The sequence below is a fragment of the Diabrotica virgifera genome, chromosome 4 (assembly GCF_917563875.1).
Source record: "Diabrotica virgifera virgifera chromosome 4, PGI_DIABVI_V3a".
NCBI classification, from domain to species: domain Eukaryota; kingdom Metazoa; phylum Arthropoda; class Insecta; order Coleoptera; family Chrysomelidae; genus Diabrotica; species Diabrotica virgifera.
In genome coordinates this window covers 217,520,423-217,539,113 of record NC_065446.1, presented here as the reverse complement: position 1 = coordinate 217,539,113, position 18,691 = coordinate 217,520,423, and the positions used below count along the sequence as shown (strand labels likewise).

The 18,691-nt window shown below is 31.6% G+C and overlaps 1 protein-coding gene across 2 annotated transcripts in view; it reads right to left on the bottom strand.

The window, feature by feature from the left end:
• Positions 1 to 18,691, bottom strand: part of LOC126883295 (mannosyl-oligosaccharide alpha-1,2-mannosidase IA-like) — a 662,535-nt gene that overhangs the window by 80,574 nt on the left and 563,270 nt on the right. Inside the window, exon 2 of one of the 2 annotated variants that reach the window (XM_050648656.1) lies at positions 17,441 to 17,692. The exons of the other annotated variant lie outside the window; for it this stretch is intronic. Coding sequence (XP_050504613.1) covers positions 17,441 to 17,671 — 231 coding nt within the window. The 5' untranslated portion in view covers positions 17,672 to 17,692. The remainder of the gene's footprint in view (positions 1 to 17,440; positions 17,693 to 18,691) is intronic. 2 annotated transcript variants of the gene reach the window in all.

The window sequence follows — 18,691 nt, the reverse complement described above, 5'->3', positions numbered from 1 at the left end:
ATTAAAATACTTGTCCGCCGGCGCCACTGAGTAAAGATCGAATTGTCGGTCGCACTCCCTACTTCAAATCAATTTTAAATAGGGAGTCACGTGTGTCTGACGTCAGCAGTCTACGAAAGTAAGTGATACGCCCACTTAACATTGCAATGTGCTTCAACTGATAAAACAGCCTTAACAGAAACTAAGTACTAATTTTTGAAATTTATATATATATATATTTTTTTGTAGTTTCACAGTTTTATTATCAACTTGGTACTTAACATTTGTAATTACAGAATAATGCAAATAACAGTTATCACACTTCTACCTTCATGCATGCTATAAATAAAATAACTAATAAACTATAAAGGTGTTTCAACAGGCGCTGCATAAATGATTTGATCATTATACAGGGTGTCCCAAAAGTAGCGGAACGGTCGAATATTTCTCAATGATCAAAAACTGAAAAATACGTGTTCAATAATTTTCAAAAATCTATCGAATGACACCAAACACGACTAAAAAATGGAAACTACCAGTTTTTATTGCAGATTTGGATTCCTTGCGTAAAAGTAGGCAACTTTTAATCAATACATTTTTTCGAATTGTGGATAGATGGCGCTATAATCGGAAAAAAACGATAAAAAACGATAACCATAGATAAATTATAGAAAGGGTCTAACATCTCGAAAAATACACTTCCAAATGAAAATCCAAAAAATACGTGTTTAATATTTTTCAAAAACCTATCAAATAACGTCAAACATGACCCTGCACACCACCCCCTGGAAATGGGGTGGGGATAACTTGAAAATCTTAAATAGGATCTTAAACCCCCAATATTGCAGATTTGAATTGCTTCTGAAAAAATAAGTAACATTTGTTGGAAACATTTTTTGGAATTGTTGATAGATGGCGCTATAGTCGGAAAAATACGATTTATTAGCACAATCTATCAACAATTCAAAAAAATCTTTCGAATAAATGTTATATTCTTTCATGAGGAATATAAAGCTGCAATAAAAAATGGGGTTTTATAAAGCTGCTATTTAAGATTTTAGAGTTACCACCCACCCCACTGCCAGGGGGTGGAGTGGGGGATCGTGTTTGGTCCCATTCGATAGATTTTTGAAAATTATTGAACACGTATTTGTCAGTTTTTTGATCCGATGTTCAATTCGCGAAATATTCGATCGTTCCGCTACTTTTGGGTCACCCTATATAATATATCAAAAGTTTCTTGTACCTACACTTCAATATTGGCCTTGATAAAATCTTAATTTTTCTATAACCTATTATTTTAACTTTAACTGACAATCTTAACATAAATAAATCGTCTTTTGAACAAAGAAATTTTCTTTGTGAATTTATTTTTTATACATGAATGATATCATCGAGATCGTATTATTATCTTCCGTTTAACCTTTGTCCTGTATTTTCCAATTTGATCGAGGTCTTTATTGTGATTTTATAAATAACTTCTTTATTTATTATTATTATGATTACGAGAGAAAGATCAAGTAGTATCAACACTAACGTGATTCCTGTTTGATAGTACGCTAAGCGGATAAAAGTCCTAATCAGATAGTAAATCATATAGCTTGTAGAATATATCCCACCTTTGGGGAAACACTGACACAATTGCAAATTTTTCACAAATTGAGTTATCAACACTATGATACTCGTAATACTCATATTTGTCTGGGGAAACAAAGTCAGAGTTGTAACTCTTCCCTATTTCGCTATTTCGTGTTATATGTCGTTGTTGAATTTTCTTTTTTACCTGCTCTCTTGGTTCAACAAAGTCAGATTGTCAGTACTTGTGCGTGATACAACATTAGTATGCAATGATAAAATTATAAAATTTTTGGTGAAAAAAATCTTCCCTTTCAGACGGTTTTAAGAGGAGATGTTTAAGAAAAATCCTAATATATTATAGTACAGATTATACGGTACTAACTAAAACCGTGGACAAAAAATTTTTACTTTCTCTTGTAATTTGAATCTCATTTCTGGCCTTAACTAACTTTCAAAACTGTAAACGCGTTTTCTCAACAATTAAGAAATTTGCACTTACCTCAGTGTTTCTCCAAAGGTGCGATATACTATGATAAGAAAAGAAGAATAGAGTAGATTGCGATGTGGATGAATAAAACAGGATTGCATTTGTCCTTGTAGTCCAGGAACCGAAGCTTTTCACCTCGCAATTTTTACAGAATAGATCGATTTGCTTGAAAATTTGAGAATAAGTAGTGGATAGTCCAAGGATCAAAATCTATATGATGCCGAAAGGCATGGAGGCACCATGGTGGTGGTTGCCACCCCATCTCGGTGGTGGAAATTTTTTATTATATTTTGATCGCAAAACTTGATAAAAACATCATTTCTAAGCAAAAAATGTTCCATACATTTATTTGATAAAATTAATAGGTTTCGATTTATTCGCAATTAAAAGTGTTAGTTTTATATCGAAAAATCAATGTTTTTCTATATACATACTTAGATACTCATTTACGATTCACTCAATTTTTGCCGTAGAAAAAAATTTTCAAACCAAGGTCTTGGGAATTGAATAACCTACAATTTCATATTTAAACATTTTTTCGTATCTCTGATGCTAATCTTTCTATTCTGAAGAAAATAGCATTTAACAAACTACAAAAATTCGTTATATTAATTCGCTTTTAATTCCAGTTTTTTTAAAACTAATCATTCTAAGCCAGTCAAACTTCTAGAATCTATTAATAATATATAAATAAAAAAGAATGAATAAGGACAATCATTAAAAATACCGCTAACATACATTATTATGCTTCCAATTGGATTTCTTTTTTTTTTCAAAAAATTATATTGATTATTTCATTCATAGGAGATTCTGACCAATAGAAAGCTACATAAATCTAAATTAAATCGATCATTTTTGATAATTTCCCGTCGTCAAGTATATTACGTCAGATGTCCTTCGTTGCTACGAAAAAATACATTCAGTGACATTAATGACAATAAATGTTTTAAAAATTATAAAAATGACTTTCAACAGTCAAATTAATATTTATAACAACTGTGTGTTTAATTGCACTAATTTGTACTTACATAAATAAATTACAATAACGTTTTGGTTTTGAACAGTTTTATTCATGAAATAATCGCAACAAATTGCACTCGATCTCTAAAATTAATATAGAATTTTTGCCCTCGTGACACTTTGAGACATAATTTCACTCGCCTTAGGCTCGTGAAATTAAAACTGTCAAAGTGTCACTCGGGAAAAATTCAAAAATTTTAGAGCTCTTGTGCAATTACTACTGATTATTTAAACGAACTTTTAATTTCTTATCTAAGAAAGTTGGTTAAAAAAGAATTTTGTAGGTTTTTACAAGATCTATAAGGCTATTAATATTAAATCCTTATAAAATCCTCAGTCGCAAAAAGAGATGACTTTGAAAGGGTTGGTAAAGGTGGTTTTTGCATGTTATTACAAAATTTAATTGTCAATAGCTCACTCAATGTTTGCCATAGAAAAAATTTTTGCAAACCATTTTCTTGGAAATTAAATAACCTACAATTTCATATTTAAACATTTTTTCGTATCTATTTACCAAACTACAAAAATTCGATATTCGCTTTTAACTCAATATTTTTTAAAAACTTATCATTTGAAGCCGGTCAAACTTTTAGAACCTATTAATAATACATAAATAAAGAAGACCAAATAAGGTCAATGACTAATTTTAATTAGGGTGGTGATTAGGGGGTTGTTTCCAATCACTTTTTCGCTGAAAAAAAAGGGACTGACATTCTTCTCATTATAAGTCACTTAATTTTTGAGCTAGAGACTTTTTTTATTTGTGGAGATAGATATTTTTAAATACTTTAAATTAGTTTCAACAAGTTATCCTCTAAAAATGTATAGTTTTCCCGTCTTTTGACTTTGAAACTACAATATTTAACATTTGACGAAAAAGAGCTACATATAATAAAGTATAGATCGATTACTATTGGTCTTAAAGAAAATTTTAAAAAACTGTTTTGTGTATTTTTTCAAAAGGTACATTTTTGTTAAGTAAAGTTGTATGCCACTAAACTTGCCATATGTAAACAGCAGGAAAGTGCTAGCAGTTGCACTTTCCTGTTGTTTACACATGGCAAGTTTAGTGACCGCAAGTACTTTCAGCCAGTAAACTTGCTAACTGTAAGCCTGTAAGTGAAGCTTTAGGACTGCAAGAAAACAGTTAGTGAAACAGTAAGCCAACAACATAAGTTGCTTATGCTGGACTGTAAAAAGCGAAACTAAACGAAAATATCGGATAAAATTACCAAAAATCAAGTGGTGGATGTCAAAAGATGAAAAAGAAGGTCTATTCAGGTCAAAAAATAAGAAAGTGTTGGAATATAAAAGGAAGTCCTAATAAAAGTTTGAAGAAGACGACACACATTTAAACCAATCAACAGCCATTTTCTCGTGGAATTTTGAGACCCAATGTCGATTTTCTTGATTATTTCATTCATAGGAGATTCTGACCAATAGAAAGCTACAGAAATCTAAATTAAATTGATAATTTTTGATAATTTCCCGTCGTCAAGTATATTACGTCAGATGCCCTTCGTTGCTACGAAAAAATACATTCAGTGACATTAATGACAATTAATGTTTTAAAAATTATAAAAGTGATGACTTCAACCGTGAAATATTTATAACAACTGTGTGTTTAATTGTACTAATTTTGTACTTACATAAATAAATTACAATAAAATTTCGGTTTTGAACAGTTTTGTTCATGAAATAATCGCAACAAATTGCACTCGATCTCTAAAATTAATATAGAATTTTAGAGCTCTTGTGCAATTACTACTGAAAATTTGGATTTAGGTAGAAATTATAACCTTTGTCAAAATCTACCCAATGCTGAACTTTGCCTTTGCCCTTTGGGCGAAAACAACCCCACCTAGGAAATGAAAATGTTTTAATCAAAATAGCTATGGAAATCTTTTTATAACCGTTTTTCATGAATAACTTAAAAAAATAATTTTATATAAAAAGTCATTAAGAACAAAATTGTAGTTAATAAAAAAAACAAAGAGATTCGCGTTTGAAAGACCTATGTAAACCCAATAACAACTGAGTTATTACTCTTTAAAGGATGGTTATTTTCGAAGAACATCGAAATGGAGAACCTTTAATCTCAAATAACTGGAATGTGGTACAATTTTCTGGGAAAACTTAAGAAAAATCTTTTAAAGCCCATTAAAAAATCTTTCAAATAAGCTCTGATAAAAGTTTTTTGCTTGGGAAATAACTGACTTATGACGAAAATAAAGTCGTTCTCCGCTTTTCTCTTTTTGAAATGTAAAAAATTTAACCCTCGTCGTGTTACCGATAATAAAGATCGAGAGATGTTACTGAATAAGTAAAATGAATATCTAACAATAAAACACGAAAACGTTTGTTTTCTATACTTCCACAAAATTTATTATATCTAAGTGACTACAGCTGTTTCGGCGGAGTGCCTTTCTCAAGTAATATAGTTTACAATTTGTTTGCCTTTTTAATCTTCAACTGAAGAGGTTGAGGAGTGGGGAGCTGTTTGTCTCGAGTTGGTCATTCAGAATTATATCTGTATTTTTCAGTTTATTAATTTCCATAGATTCTAAAAAAGATAGCTTAAGGCCTTTATTTTGAATATGTAGAATTTGAAACTCTTCATTGAAAGAATGATTATGACGCACTTCACCTTCTAGATCATAATCATTCTTTCAATGAAGAGTTTCAAATTCTACATATTCAAAATAAAGGCCTTAAGCTATCTTTTTTAGAATCTATGGAAATTAATAAACTGAAAAATACAGATATAATTCTGAATGACCAACTCGAGACAAACAGCTCCCCACTCCTCAACCTCTTCAGTTGAAGATTAAAAAGGCAAACAAATTGTAAACTATATTACTTGAGAAAGGCACTCCGCCGAAACAGCTGTAGTCACTTAGATATAATAAATTTTGTGGAAGTATAGAAAACAAACGTTTTCGTGTTTTATTGTTAGATAAAATGAACTTCCATCAAGTAACGGTCGAATCCATCAATTAAAATGAATATCAATATATTTCACAATATACAATACAAAATTCAGTTAATCTCTCTATCTCATCTCAGGGATTTATTATGGGTTAGTAGAAGGTGATCCGGTTATTTCTGAGCATTAAAACGACCTAATAGCTACAAAGATTTATTTAACATAAACTATAAAATAAAACAGAAAGTGGAAAATTGATTCAGAAATATATGAAAAATGTATTGACTATTGAAACTAAATATTAAATATAAAATATTGCTATGACTTCAAAAAAACCCTAACTTATCACATACAATATAACCTGATTAATGAAATCTACCCACGTTCAGCAAGAATCAGATATGTACCGTACCATACTATATTTATATTCTTATACCAAAATAATGTGAATAATAATTTATACCCTCTAGTGTCAAATACCTACTTCTGTAGGTCTACCCGTGGAATTAACAAAGTACAATTTAATATACACCCTATAATTACTTGGTTATAGCTATATCCAGATGTACAATGAGGGTAGAGGGAGGACCTAGATCTGTACAAAAATGTACAGACACACTATGGAGTATAAAGAAATATGGTATAATATAAAGAAAAGAAAGATATTGTAAGGGTACTGACTTTCTCTGTCCTTGCTTACTCTGGTACTATGTCGATGTCGGTTACTAGGGCTGGCTACTGGTGCTGATTACTGGCGCTGGTTACTGATGCTGGGTACTGGTGCTTGGACAGCGGACAGCCACTGGTCCCCCAAGTGTGTCCCCAGGAAGTTGGCCTAACAAGGAGGGAAAATACACTGTCAGTAGGGACAAGACAGGAGGAACAAAAGAGGCTATAAGCCTAATATAGCTTTAAAGATATTTACCTGTTGATGTTAGGTGGCCACAAGAGAATCGTCACGGTGTCTTTCCTCACAAGTCACAAGGGGTTATGTCCCGTAACCAAACAAATGTCCATCGGCACAACAAAATGTACAGCCCCAAATCCGTCACTGGCACAAGCTCCTCGAGACGTTAAGTTTCCATAAACTTGGGCTGTATTATTTTTCGCCGATGGAAAGGGATTAATGAGCCAGACCGCATGTCATTTGTCTTTTCTTAACGTCATTCGATCCCCAAACGAAGATCGAAGTACACCATGTTTGACTCAGTTCAGTTACGCGACAAGAACCTGCACAAAGACCGTGAGGCAGAAAAAGACACACACAGTTCTATGTTCTCGACATTCCAAAAACAACTCAACAGACCCATTCTGCAAACGAATCAACAAGTTTATAGTACTACCATAGGCGTAACCAGGGGTTTTAAAGCATTTAAATATCTTTCGGTCCAACACATATAAATGAATTGTGGAGGTTTAACAAAAAAAAACCGTAACAGTCGTTATATTCCTAATAGAAATGAATAGCTTCCACTTGAATTTAACTTTATTTAGGTATTACTGATACGATCCATGTGGTTTGACCGGTTTGGAATGCTTAGTTTAGAAAAAATAGTTGATTAAATCGAAAATGACATTTTTAAAATTAAAAAAAGTGCATTTTTCTTAACTAAATCTAAAAGTATTCATAATACACTAAGCGCCAAAATTAACGCACCACCTTAAAAATGGGACATTTTTAATGTCTCATATTTCCTAAACCTGTTTTCCGATTTTAGTGATTTTTTAATATATCATAGATTTATTCTTCAAGAATATAGATGTAATAATATTGTTGCTAAACAGATAAGTGTCATTGTATACCGGGTGTAACAATGATAGTGAGTTTTTTCCTCAAAGTTTGGAACACCCTGTGGAATATTCTAGCGTATATAAAATATTAAAATTACAACTCAACTGTAACCTTAGGCTATCTTAACATTTTGCTTTTTAATTCATTCGCTTATGTTAAATAATAAAAAAGTTAAAAAAGTGTTTCTAAATAAGTGCGACAAACTTTAAGGGGTAATTCTGCATTAAAAAATAATGACCATTTGCTTTATAAACATATGTCCGCAAATGCTTCGTTTCCGAGATACGGGGTGTTGAATTTTGTCTTACAAACTGACGATTTATTTATTGCTCTAAAACAGGTTGAGATATGCAAATGAAATTTAGTAGGTTTTAAGAGGCAGTTATTACGCATTTTTTGACGTACAATTAAGAATTTTATATTTACCATTGGCGTGCATACGGGTCATATTACCCGGTCATATTACCCGTATGCACGCCAATGGTGAATATAAAATTCGTAATCGTATGCCAAAAAATGCGCAATAACTATCTCTTAAAACCTACCAAATTTCATTTGCATATCTTAACCGGTTTTAAAACAATAAATAAATCGTCAGTTGGTATGCATTTGCGGTCATATGTTTATAAAGCAAACGGTCATTATTTTTCATGCAAAATTACCCCTTAAAGTTTGTCGCACTTATTTAGAAACACCCTGTATTGATGAAGAACGTTGCTAGTTATTAAAGTACCTAACTTCTTTATTATCCAACATAAGCGAATGAATCAAAAAGCAACATGTTAAAATAGCCTAAGGTTACAGTTGAGTTGTAATTTCAATATTTTATACAGGGTGTCCCGAAAAGATTGGTCATAAATTATACCACACATTCTGGGGTCAAAAATAGTTCGATTTAACCTAACTTACCTTAGTACAAATGTGCTCATAAAAAAAGTTACAGCCCTTTGAAGTTACATAATGAAAATCGATTTTTTTCAATGTATCCGAAACTATTAGATATTTTTTGTTGAAAATGGACATGCATCATTTTTATGGCAGGAACATCTTAAAACAAAATTATAGTGAAATTTTTCCACCCCATAAAAATTTTATGGGGGTTTTGTTCCCTTAAACCCCCCCAAACTTTTGTGTACGTTCCAATTAATTCATTATTTTGTTACCATTAGTTAAACACAACGTTTTTAAAACTTTTTTACCTCTTAGTATTTTGTCGATAAGCCAGTTTTTATCGAGATGCGGCTTCTTTTTTAATGTTTACATAAAAATTTCATGGGGGTTTTGTTCCTTTAAACCCCCCTAATGTTTGTGTACGTTCCAATTAAACTATTATTGTGGTACCATTAGTTAAACACAGTGTTTTTAAAACTTTTGTCTCTTAGTCTTTTGTTCATAAGTCACCTTTTATCGAGATGTAGCTTCTTTTTCAAAATATACCTAAAAATGTAAATTATAAATAAATTTTCAGATTATTAACAGGTCTCTATAACCGCACTTAACCATATACAAATATGTGGTGGATTCGACAAATATTCAAAATATCTCGATAAACGCTGTAGTCCTGTCGCCAGGGGGGGTACAACGGCCTCGTTAATTCAGATGGACTTACTCAAGTTTTTTTTATGTATTTTGACCCGTAGAACACGAATTTTTTGGGTAACAGTTGATCCGGATGTCGATAAGATTGTTATAGACCAAGAACTTGAGGAATCAAATAACAGCGATTTTTGGCAAAACAAAACAATATTTTGTATTTTTTGGGCCATTTTAAGTAAAAAATATTTCTACAAGTTTTTTCGTAGGATGCACAGTTTTCGAGATAAACGCGGTTGAACTTTAAAAAAATCGAAAAATTGCAATTTTTGAACCCGAATAACTTTTGATTAAAAAATAAAATAGCAAGTCTGCTTACCGCATTTGAAAGTTTAAGTCAAATTATATCGGTTTTGATTATTTGCATTGTTAAAAATTTATTTTTTTATTGTTTAACAAAGCTATAAACACGTTGGGTTTCCCGTGCTTTTACATGCGTTTTAACGCATGTAACGTAGAAATAGTCTTGATTGCACTAGTACCTATTCTACCTACTCGTTCGATTTTAAATGAGAAATCATAGAAACATCACTCACGCACTAGTTGTTTGTAGCTTTGTTTAGCAATAACACAATAAATTTTTAGCAATGCAAATAATCAAAACCGACATAATTTGACTTGAACTTTCAAAGGCGCTAAGCAGAATTGCTATTTTATTTTTTAATCAAAAGTTATTCGGGTTTAAAAATTGCAGTTTTTCGATTTTTTGAAAGTTCAACCGCGTTTATCTCGAAAACTGTGCATCCTACTAAAAAACTTGTAGAAATATTTTTTGCTTAAAATGACCCAAAAAATACAAAATATTGTTTTGTTTTGCCAAAAATCGCTGTTATTTGATTCCTCAAGTTCTTGGTCTATAACAATCTTATCGACATCCGGATCAACTGTTACCCAAAAAATTCGTGTTCTACGGGTCAAAATACATAAAAAAAATTTGGGTAAGTCCATCTGAATTAACGAGGCCGTTGTACCCCCCCTGGCGACAGGACTACTGGGCTTATCGAAAAAGTACAAGTTTTAAAAATATTGTGTTTAACTAATGGCGCCACAATAATAATTTAATTGGAACGTACAAAAAAGTTTGGGGGGGTTTAAGGGAACAAAACCCCCATAAAATTTTTATGGGGTGCACAAATTTCACTTTAATTTTTTTTTAAGATGCTGCTACCATGAGAATGCCACATGTCCATTTTCAATAAAAAATCAAAAAAGAGTTTTCGATATATGAAAAAAAAATCGATTTTCATTTTGTAACCTCAAAGGGCTGTAACTTTTTTTGTGTGCACTATTGTATATAGGTAAGTGAGGTTCAATCAACCTAGTTTTGACCCCAGAATCTGTGGTATAATTTATGACCATTCTTTTCGGGACACCCTGTATATGCTAGAATATTCCACAGGGTGTTCCAAACTTTGAGGAAAAAACTCACTATCATTGTTACACCTGGTATACAATGACACTAATCTGTTTAGCAACAGTATTATTACGTCGATATTCTTGAAGAATAAATCTATAACATATTAAAAAAATCACTAAAATCGGACAAAAGGTTTAGGAAACACGAGACATCAAAAATGTCCCATTTTTAAGGTGGTGCGTTAATTTTGGAGCTTAGTGTATGAAAAAATGTTTTACACATTAATTGTAGAATTTCTATTACTGAAAATTTTGATTTTTTTTTTGTTTTTGTATCATGAATACTTTTAGATTTATTTAAGGGGGAAGGCTACTGTGACAAGGGAAAAAACAGGCCGATTTTCCGGATTTTTTTTTTCTGACAAAATATGACTCGTACATTAAATTAAATTAAACCGTAAAATTTTTTTCTATTTTTTTGCCGAAATTTTATGTTATTATTGTATATAACAATTAAACAAAAAACGATATCAAAAAAATTCTCCGTCAGACGAGAGTCAATACAATGAAGATGATAACCATATTTTGTTTTTTGTTTCAGATCACCCAGACGTGAGATTTCATGTACACCGTTTGGGCACCTAAAAAAACGGATCTGCGCTTGAAGGAGTGCCACGACGGCAATTTTGAATATTTCGACTTGAAATTTTTTTTACAAATACTAAAATATTTAGTAAAGGTGGCGGTTTAAATTAATTTAATGTACGAGTCATATTTTATTAGTAAAAAAAATCCGGAAAATCGGCCTGTTTTTCCCTCGTCACAGTAGACTTCCCCCTTAAGAAAAATGCACTTTTTTTAATTATATTAATGTCATTTTCGATTTAATCAACTATTTTTTCTAAACTAAGCATTCCAAACTGGTCGAATCAAATGGATCGTATCAATTATGCCAAAATAAAGTTAATTTCAAGTGGGAAGCTATTCATTTCTATTAGGATTGTAACGACGAGGGTTTAATTTTTAGATTTCGAAAAGAAAAAAGCAGAGAGCGACTTTATTTTCGTCATAAGTCAGTTAGTTCCCAAGCAAAAAACTTTTATCAGAGCTTATTTGAAAGATTTTTTAATGAGCTTTAAAAGATGTCGCCTAAGTTTTCCCAAAAAAATTGCACCACATTCGAGTTATTTGAGATTGAAGGTTCTCCATTTCGAGGTTCTTCGAAAATAACCATCCTTTAACCCTAGAAGGACCAAGGAGGGTTAAAAAGTATCCACATTGCATTACATCCGATTTTCTAAATACCTTTTTTCCTAAAAATCTCAAATAATTAGTAGTTGTCGGCCTATTAGATGGCATAATTAGAATTTCTATAATTTAATTAATTTCCTCATACTTTTATAAAAACTTGACAGTGGACTATAAATAATCCCATTGAATACCTTCAACACCATCCCAAAATGGAAAGGGTCGATATCATTATGTATCAAATTAGCAAAATCTAAAAGAAAAAAGGCCAATAAGTGGGCAAAAACAACCAGTTTGTTCAAAATGCATGTACATATGTATGCGGTAAGCACAGCAAGAAGTCAAAAATGTTTCTGTATCCTACGATGATGCCAATTCAACTGAAGCCGAAGACTCCGGGTAAATTATAAATTCGTATCTTTTAACTGTTCCATTAACGTCTAGGAATAATATAAAAGTGTTATTATTAAATTAGTTTTAATTAAGAAGCACGTTTTTTCTGTAAAATTAATTTTTTTTTACGTTATTCATGAAAAATGGTTATAAAACATGAGTTTTTTCAATGAAAAAATGCATAGTTGCAATCGCAAATAACTTGGAAAGTGTCAATTTTGCAAAAAAAAATTTATAGAACAAAATTTACTCAGAATTGGTCACTCCATCGATTTCCATAGTTATTTTGATTAAAAAATTTTCATATCCTAGATGGGGTTGTTTTCACCCCCAGGGCAAAAGTGCAGTCCGGCATAGGGTAGATTTTGAAGAAGAGTGTCAACAGAGCTTATACCCAAATTTTCATTAAAATCGGTGTTGGTTTTCAGAATTCCACGGTTTTACAGTTTTTTACCGCTGATGAGTGCTCTAATTTGAGAACAATTTATTAGCCAGTATCATTAGAGATACTGCTATTTACGGCAGTCAATGGGAGCAAGAATAGGATATTACCTCCGAATTCTATCCAACTTCATGGATTTTAATGAAATTTTGGGCCTAGCCTCTACTTATCTCCTAATTCAAAGTCTACACTATGCCGATGTGTGCCTTTATCTTGGGGGTGGTTCCCACCCCTTCTTAGGGGTGGAAAAATTTTTGGTTAAAATTACCACGGAATTCACTAGAGAACCTAATTCTAAGCAAAAACTGTTCTATAATTTTTTTTTGAAAACTCAATACTTTTTGAGATATTCGTGGTTGAAAATTGGCCATTTTCATTGAAACAAAATACCTTTTCGAACGGTTTTTTTCGAATACCTTAAAAACTATGCATCTAACGAAAAAAACTATTAGGTCTGGATCCCGAGCATGAAAAAAAAGTTGATTAATAGCATGCTGAAAATTTGTTAATAGCTTAAGGGTGTCTAGTCGGATAAACTTTGATATATGGGAACACTGGAACAGGGGCAGTTTTAATTGTGGAACAGGTTAAAAATTTGGAACGGTCAGTCCACGAAAACAGCACATTTATTTTGTCCGACAGAACAGACTTAAACTCTCCGAACAGAGATTAAACTCTCATGCAAAAATCAGACTGCTATTTATCACCAAATGGGCGTTTTAATGAGTGGAACATGTAGAATATGTCAAATGACAGGAATTATGACAGGTGATAAATAGCAGTCTGATTTTTGCAAGAGAGTTTAATCTCTGTTAGGAGAGTTTAAGTCTATTCTGTCGGACAAAATAAATGTGCCGTTTTCGTGGTGTGACCGTTCCAAATTTTTAACCTGTTCCACAATTCAAAATGCCCCTGTTTCAGTATTCCCATATATCAAAGTGTATCCTACTAGACACCCTTAAGCTATTAACAAATTTTCAGCTTGCTATTAATCAACTTTTTTTTTCATACGCGGGATCCAGACCTATATATTAAACATTTTTGTAGGTTATAAAAAAACAAAGAGACACTTGCCTTCATAAATCTTCTAGTTATAATACAAAAAGAGATATGGTAGGTGAAAAGAGTTTGTTTTTTGGTACATTCTCAAATTGGTGTATTCAACTTGAAATAACAGAGAAACGGTCAACTTTAGGTGTATAATGCTACTAACACCTTTTGTAGTGCTTGAAAAAACCTTTAAAATGAACTATATTAGAGGTCCATTACGTTAAAACTAAGCGAGGTATGCTGCAAACAAAATTGGTAACCAATGTATTTTAAGAAAAAATGAGAAGTAGTTTTAAGCCCCATCCACCAAAATGTAAATGCATGGTTTTCCTTCTACAATACCTTTTATTATAGTATTATTTCTATGTTCAAAAAGTTGGACGGGTTTAAAATGAATGGTTTTTGAAAAAAAGATCAAATTATAGTTGTTCTGAAGCTATTTTCTTGTGGCATTTTTATAATCAAGTATATTCAAATGGGAAATAAGCCACAATTTTACCTAAAAATGATTTTATTAACGTTTCGACGCCCAAGTCGGGTGTCGTTGTCAAAATACAAAATAATACTAAATAAACAAAAATGTTGTTGCTTAGTAAAAAATTCTTCTAATAATTTATTTAATCTGACTCATTTATATCGGCAATTCAGACACGTATTATACATTTTAAAGTAGACGACTTTAAAATGATATTGCCAATATTGATGAGTTGCGTTCCTGGGACGACTTTACTAAAAGATAGTTCATTCGATTACATGAAATCAATCCCAACTCAAGAATATCCGCCACAAAAAATCATAGCATGTGATCTGTCTTTAAAAAGACAACCAAATGCAACGGTGACAGTAAGATTCTCACGTTAGAGATTCCATAGTAAATCACGAGGGAAAACCAGGAAAAAACCTCGTGATACTATCCCGACATCGTAAGTATTTGGGTTTACATTTAGTTTACTCTCAAAACTAATACTAAATTCTAACTTGATATTTTAAATTTTAAACAATACTAAAATACTAAATATGTACCAACTCGATATGTTACTAATTTACTAATTGTGGTATTTTCTTTCTATTGACTTCCTCCTTTAATATGGGTAACCACACTTTCGGTAGAATGCAGTAGGATGTGTTTACCCATATTAAAGGAGGAAGTCAATAGAAAGAAAATACCACAATTAGTAAATTAGTAACATATCGAGTTAGTACATATTTAGTATTTTAGTATTGTTTAAAATTTAAAATATCAAGTCAGAATTTAGTATTAGTTTTGAGAGTAAACTAAATGTAAACCCAAATACTTACGATGTCGGGATAGTATCACGAGGTTTTTTCCTGGTTTTCCCTCGTGATTTACTATGGAATCTCTAACGTGAGAATTTCTGTGCCACCGTTGCATTTGGTTGTCTTTTTAAAGACAGATCACATGCTATGATTTTTTGTGGCGGATATTCTTGAGTTGGGATTGATTTCATGTAATCGAATGAACTATCTTTTAGTAAAGTCGTCCCAGGAACGCAACTCATCAATATTGGCAATATCATTTTAAAGTCGTCTACTTTAAAATGTATAATACGTGTCTGAATTGCCGATATAAATGAGTCAGATTAAATAAATTATTAGAAGAATTTTTTACTAAGCAACAACATTTTTGTTTATTTAGTATTATTTTGTATTTTGACAACGACACCCGACTTGGGCGTCGAAACGTCAATAAAATCATTTTTAGGTAAAATTGTGGCTTATTTCCCATTTGAATATACTTGATTATCAAATTATAGAGCGCATTTTTAAATTTTCTTAAAAATCTTCCTTTTTCTCCATGTAACTTACAAATGATAAGAGATACAGTAATGAAAAATAAAAAGATAATTTTTATCTGAAAAAGCCCTACATTTTTGTGTGTTATCTTCTTTTCGTATCTCTTATCTTTCTCGAGTTACATGGAGGAAAAGGAAGATTTTTAAGAAAATTTAAAAATGCGCTCTATAATTTGATCTTATTTTTTTCAAAAACCAATCATTTTAATCCAGTCCAACTTTTTGAACATAGAAATAACACTATAGTAAAAAGTATTGTAGAAGCAAAACGATGTATTTAAGTTCTGATGGATGAGGGGTTAAATATACTTCTCATTTCTTCTTAAAATACATTAGTCATCAACTTTTTTGCAGAATATCTCGCTTAGTTTGAATGTGATCGACATTTAGTATTGCTCATTTTAAAGGTCTTTTCAAGCCCTACAAATTATCATTATACAGTATCATTATACACTTAAAATCGACAGTTTCTCTGTTATTTCAAGTTGAATAAACCGATTTGAGCATGCAGCAAAAAAACAAACTCTTCTTACCTACCATTCTCCTCTTTGTATTTTAACTAGAAGATTTATGAAGGAACAAAAATCTCTTTGTTTTTTTATAACCAACAGAAATATTTTATACAGTTTTTTTGTTAGATGCATAGTTTTTAAAAGGTATTCGCAAAAATCCGTCCGAAAAGGTGTAATTTTTCAATGAAAATGGCCAATTTTCAACCACGAATAACTCAAAAAGTATTGAGTATTCAAAAAATAATTATAGAACAGTTTTTGCTTAAAATTAGGTTCTCTAGCCTCTTCCGTGGCTATTTTAACAAAAACATTTTTCATCCCGAGAAGGGGTGGAAACCACCCCCAAGATAAAAGCTCACATCGGTATAGGGTAGACTTTGTTTCTTGAGTTGTTGCCTACTTACTGTGAAAATATCAAGTAAATCGATGTAGTAAGATGGAATTCGGAGCCAAATACCCTCATTGACTGCCCTAATTGAAATACTTGTAAAATCGACAGCAATAGTGACCAAAATAACAAAGGAGGAAGTGGTTCAAACACTTTAAAAATTGAAGAAAGGAAACGCAGTTGGTGCAGAAGATAGTAGTAGGGAAGTGTGGAGAGTATTAGGAGTGAGAAGACAGGAACAAGTTAGCTAACAGGTTTATTTAATAGAATTATGGTAGTTGGACAAATGACAAATGAATGGAGAAGCAATATAATAGTGCACTAGTACGTGTTTGCAAAAACAAGGGAGATATAGAACAATGTATAAACTACAGTGCTATAAAGGGTTACTTAGTCACACCATGAAAATATAGAAGAGAGTAATTTATTGATAGACGGATATGTGAAGAAAACGAAATATCCTATAATTAGTTTGGCTTTATGCAAGGAAGATCAACAACAGATGCAATTTTCGAGATATGGCAGTCAAGACGTTAATGAACCAATAAGAAGAATTGCTGATCTGCGGGTTCCTGGAAGTAGCAGACGAGGAAGACCACCTACAGAAAGAGGACCAAAGAAGAAAGAAAGAAAACTAAAGTCAAACATCAAAGTTAGGAGGAAAATTAATTACATAGGTACTAATAAATATTTTTAAAAAATAATGAATGAAACTAAAATCATAAATAGAATAAATATTATAACTTGTACATAATCAGCTGATTTATATTTATATAATAATTTAATATTCAACCTTAAAACAACTTTATCTAACTTATTCTAAAATAATTCGGGATGTCGCAATAAAGACGAACAAAAATACCTCTTTGATTTTGTTTCTTTTCATAACATCATCTCCAGTTGTATTGACTCTGATGTCATATGTTTGGTTGGTGTATAGCTCTTCGGTTGGGTCGTATGCATAAATGTTTCTTGTGCGGAGTGAGTTGTCTTCTGGTAAAGATCTTGGTTGTCGTGAAAAGTAGATTCCTGTCCAAGCCATCACAATTATAGAACCTCCGAAAAAGGAGCCGGCGACCTTGGTACTCACCATTTTCGGTTTTATAGAAAATGACTGAAATTTAAAGAAATTAAATAATAACGTACACTTCTTACTCTAATAGTGCCTTTATTTAGTTTTATTGCCCTGTTTAAAATTGTATCATATAATATGGTATAATCCTTGCTGATATTATTCTTGTACAAAGGAAATAATTTCTACTAAATGAAAATTTTATGAGTTTTGAGTTTTAAGATTGTTCAGTGTTGCATAGTCGTCAAGTAAGGAATAATTAAGAATGGGTACCCCCGTTAAGATATGCAAAAATGCCCTCACTCAGAGAAACAATTTTTTTAAATTTGTTTACGTCAGTAACACTGAGTAACCCTCAGCGCAATTTTAGCTCACCACCCCTTCCCTCTTTCTACCAGCAATAACCTATTTTTTTCGGTTTCATTATTTTTTTTTTTTTCGGTGGGTTGCAATCAATTTCGAAATTTCAAAAAACTCACACGCATAACTGAGACTTCTATAAAGCCTATTTTTATAGACCCGTAGGTTAGGTATATATTAGGTAGGTTAGGTATACCCAAAATAGCATTTTTGTTTTCGAAAAAAGCGTACATATAATTTTTTTTTGGAGATGGCTTCAGGACTTTTTTTTTATTTTGTGTATTTTATTACAAAATATATTTTTGATATTTTTCCGATTTTTCTGAAAGGTGCGTCCCCTTCAAAAACCTGAAGAACAGGTTTTTAGGGGTTTTTGGAGATTTCAAAATAGGTTTTTTATAGGTTATATAATTTGAATTAAATTATTCCTCCATGTCATCAAAAATTAAGCGAAACACACTTTAGGCTCTGAAAAAACACGAAAAAAACTCGCAAAAATCTTAAAAAATCTCAAAAAAATGGCATACGAAATATTGACATAACCACAGAGTTACCAGAAAAGCTTTGATCTCATTCTCCTGAACTCCTTTGTTTGGCGATTATTATGTGTAGCATATCGATTAGTTTCTGACGTTTCAAGCTTTATAAGTTCCTTATAGTATGATACAATTGATCCAAAAG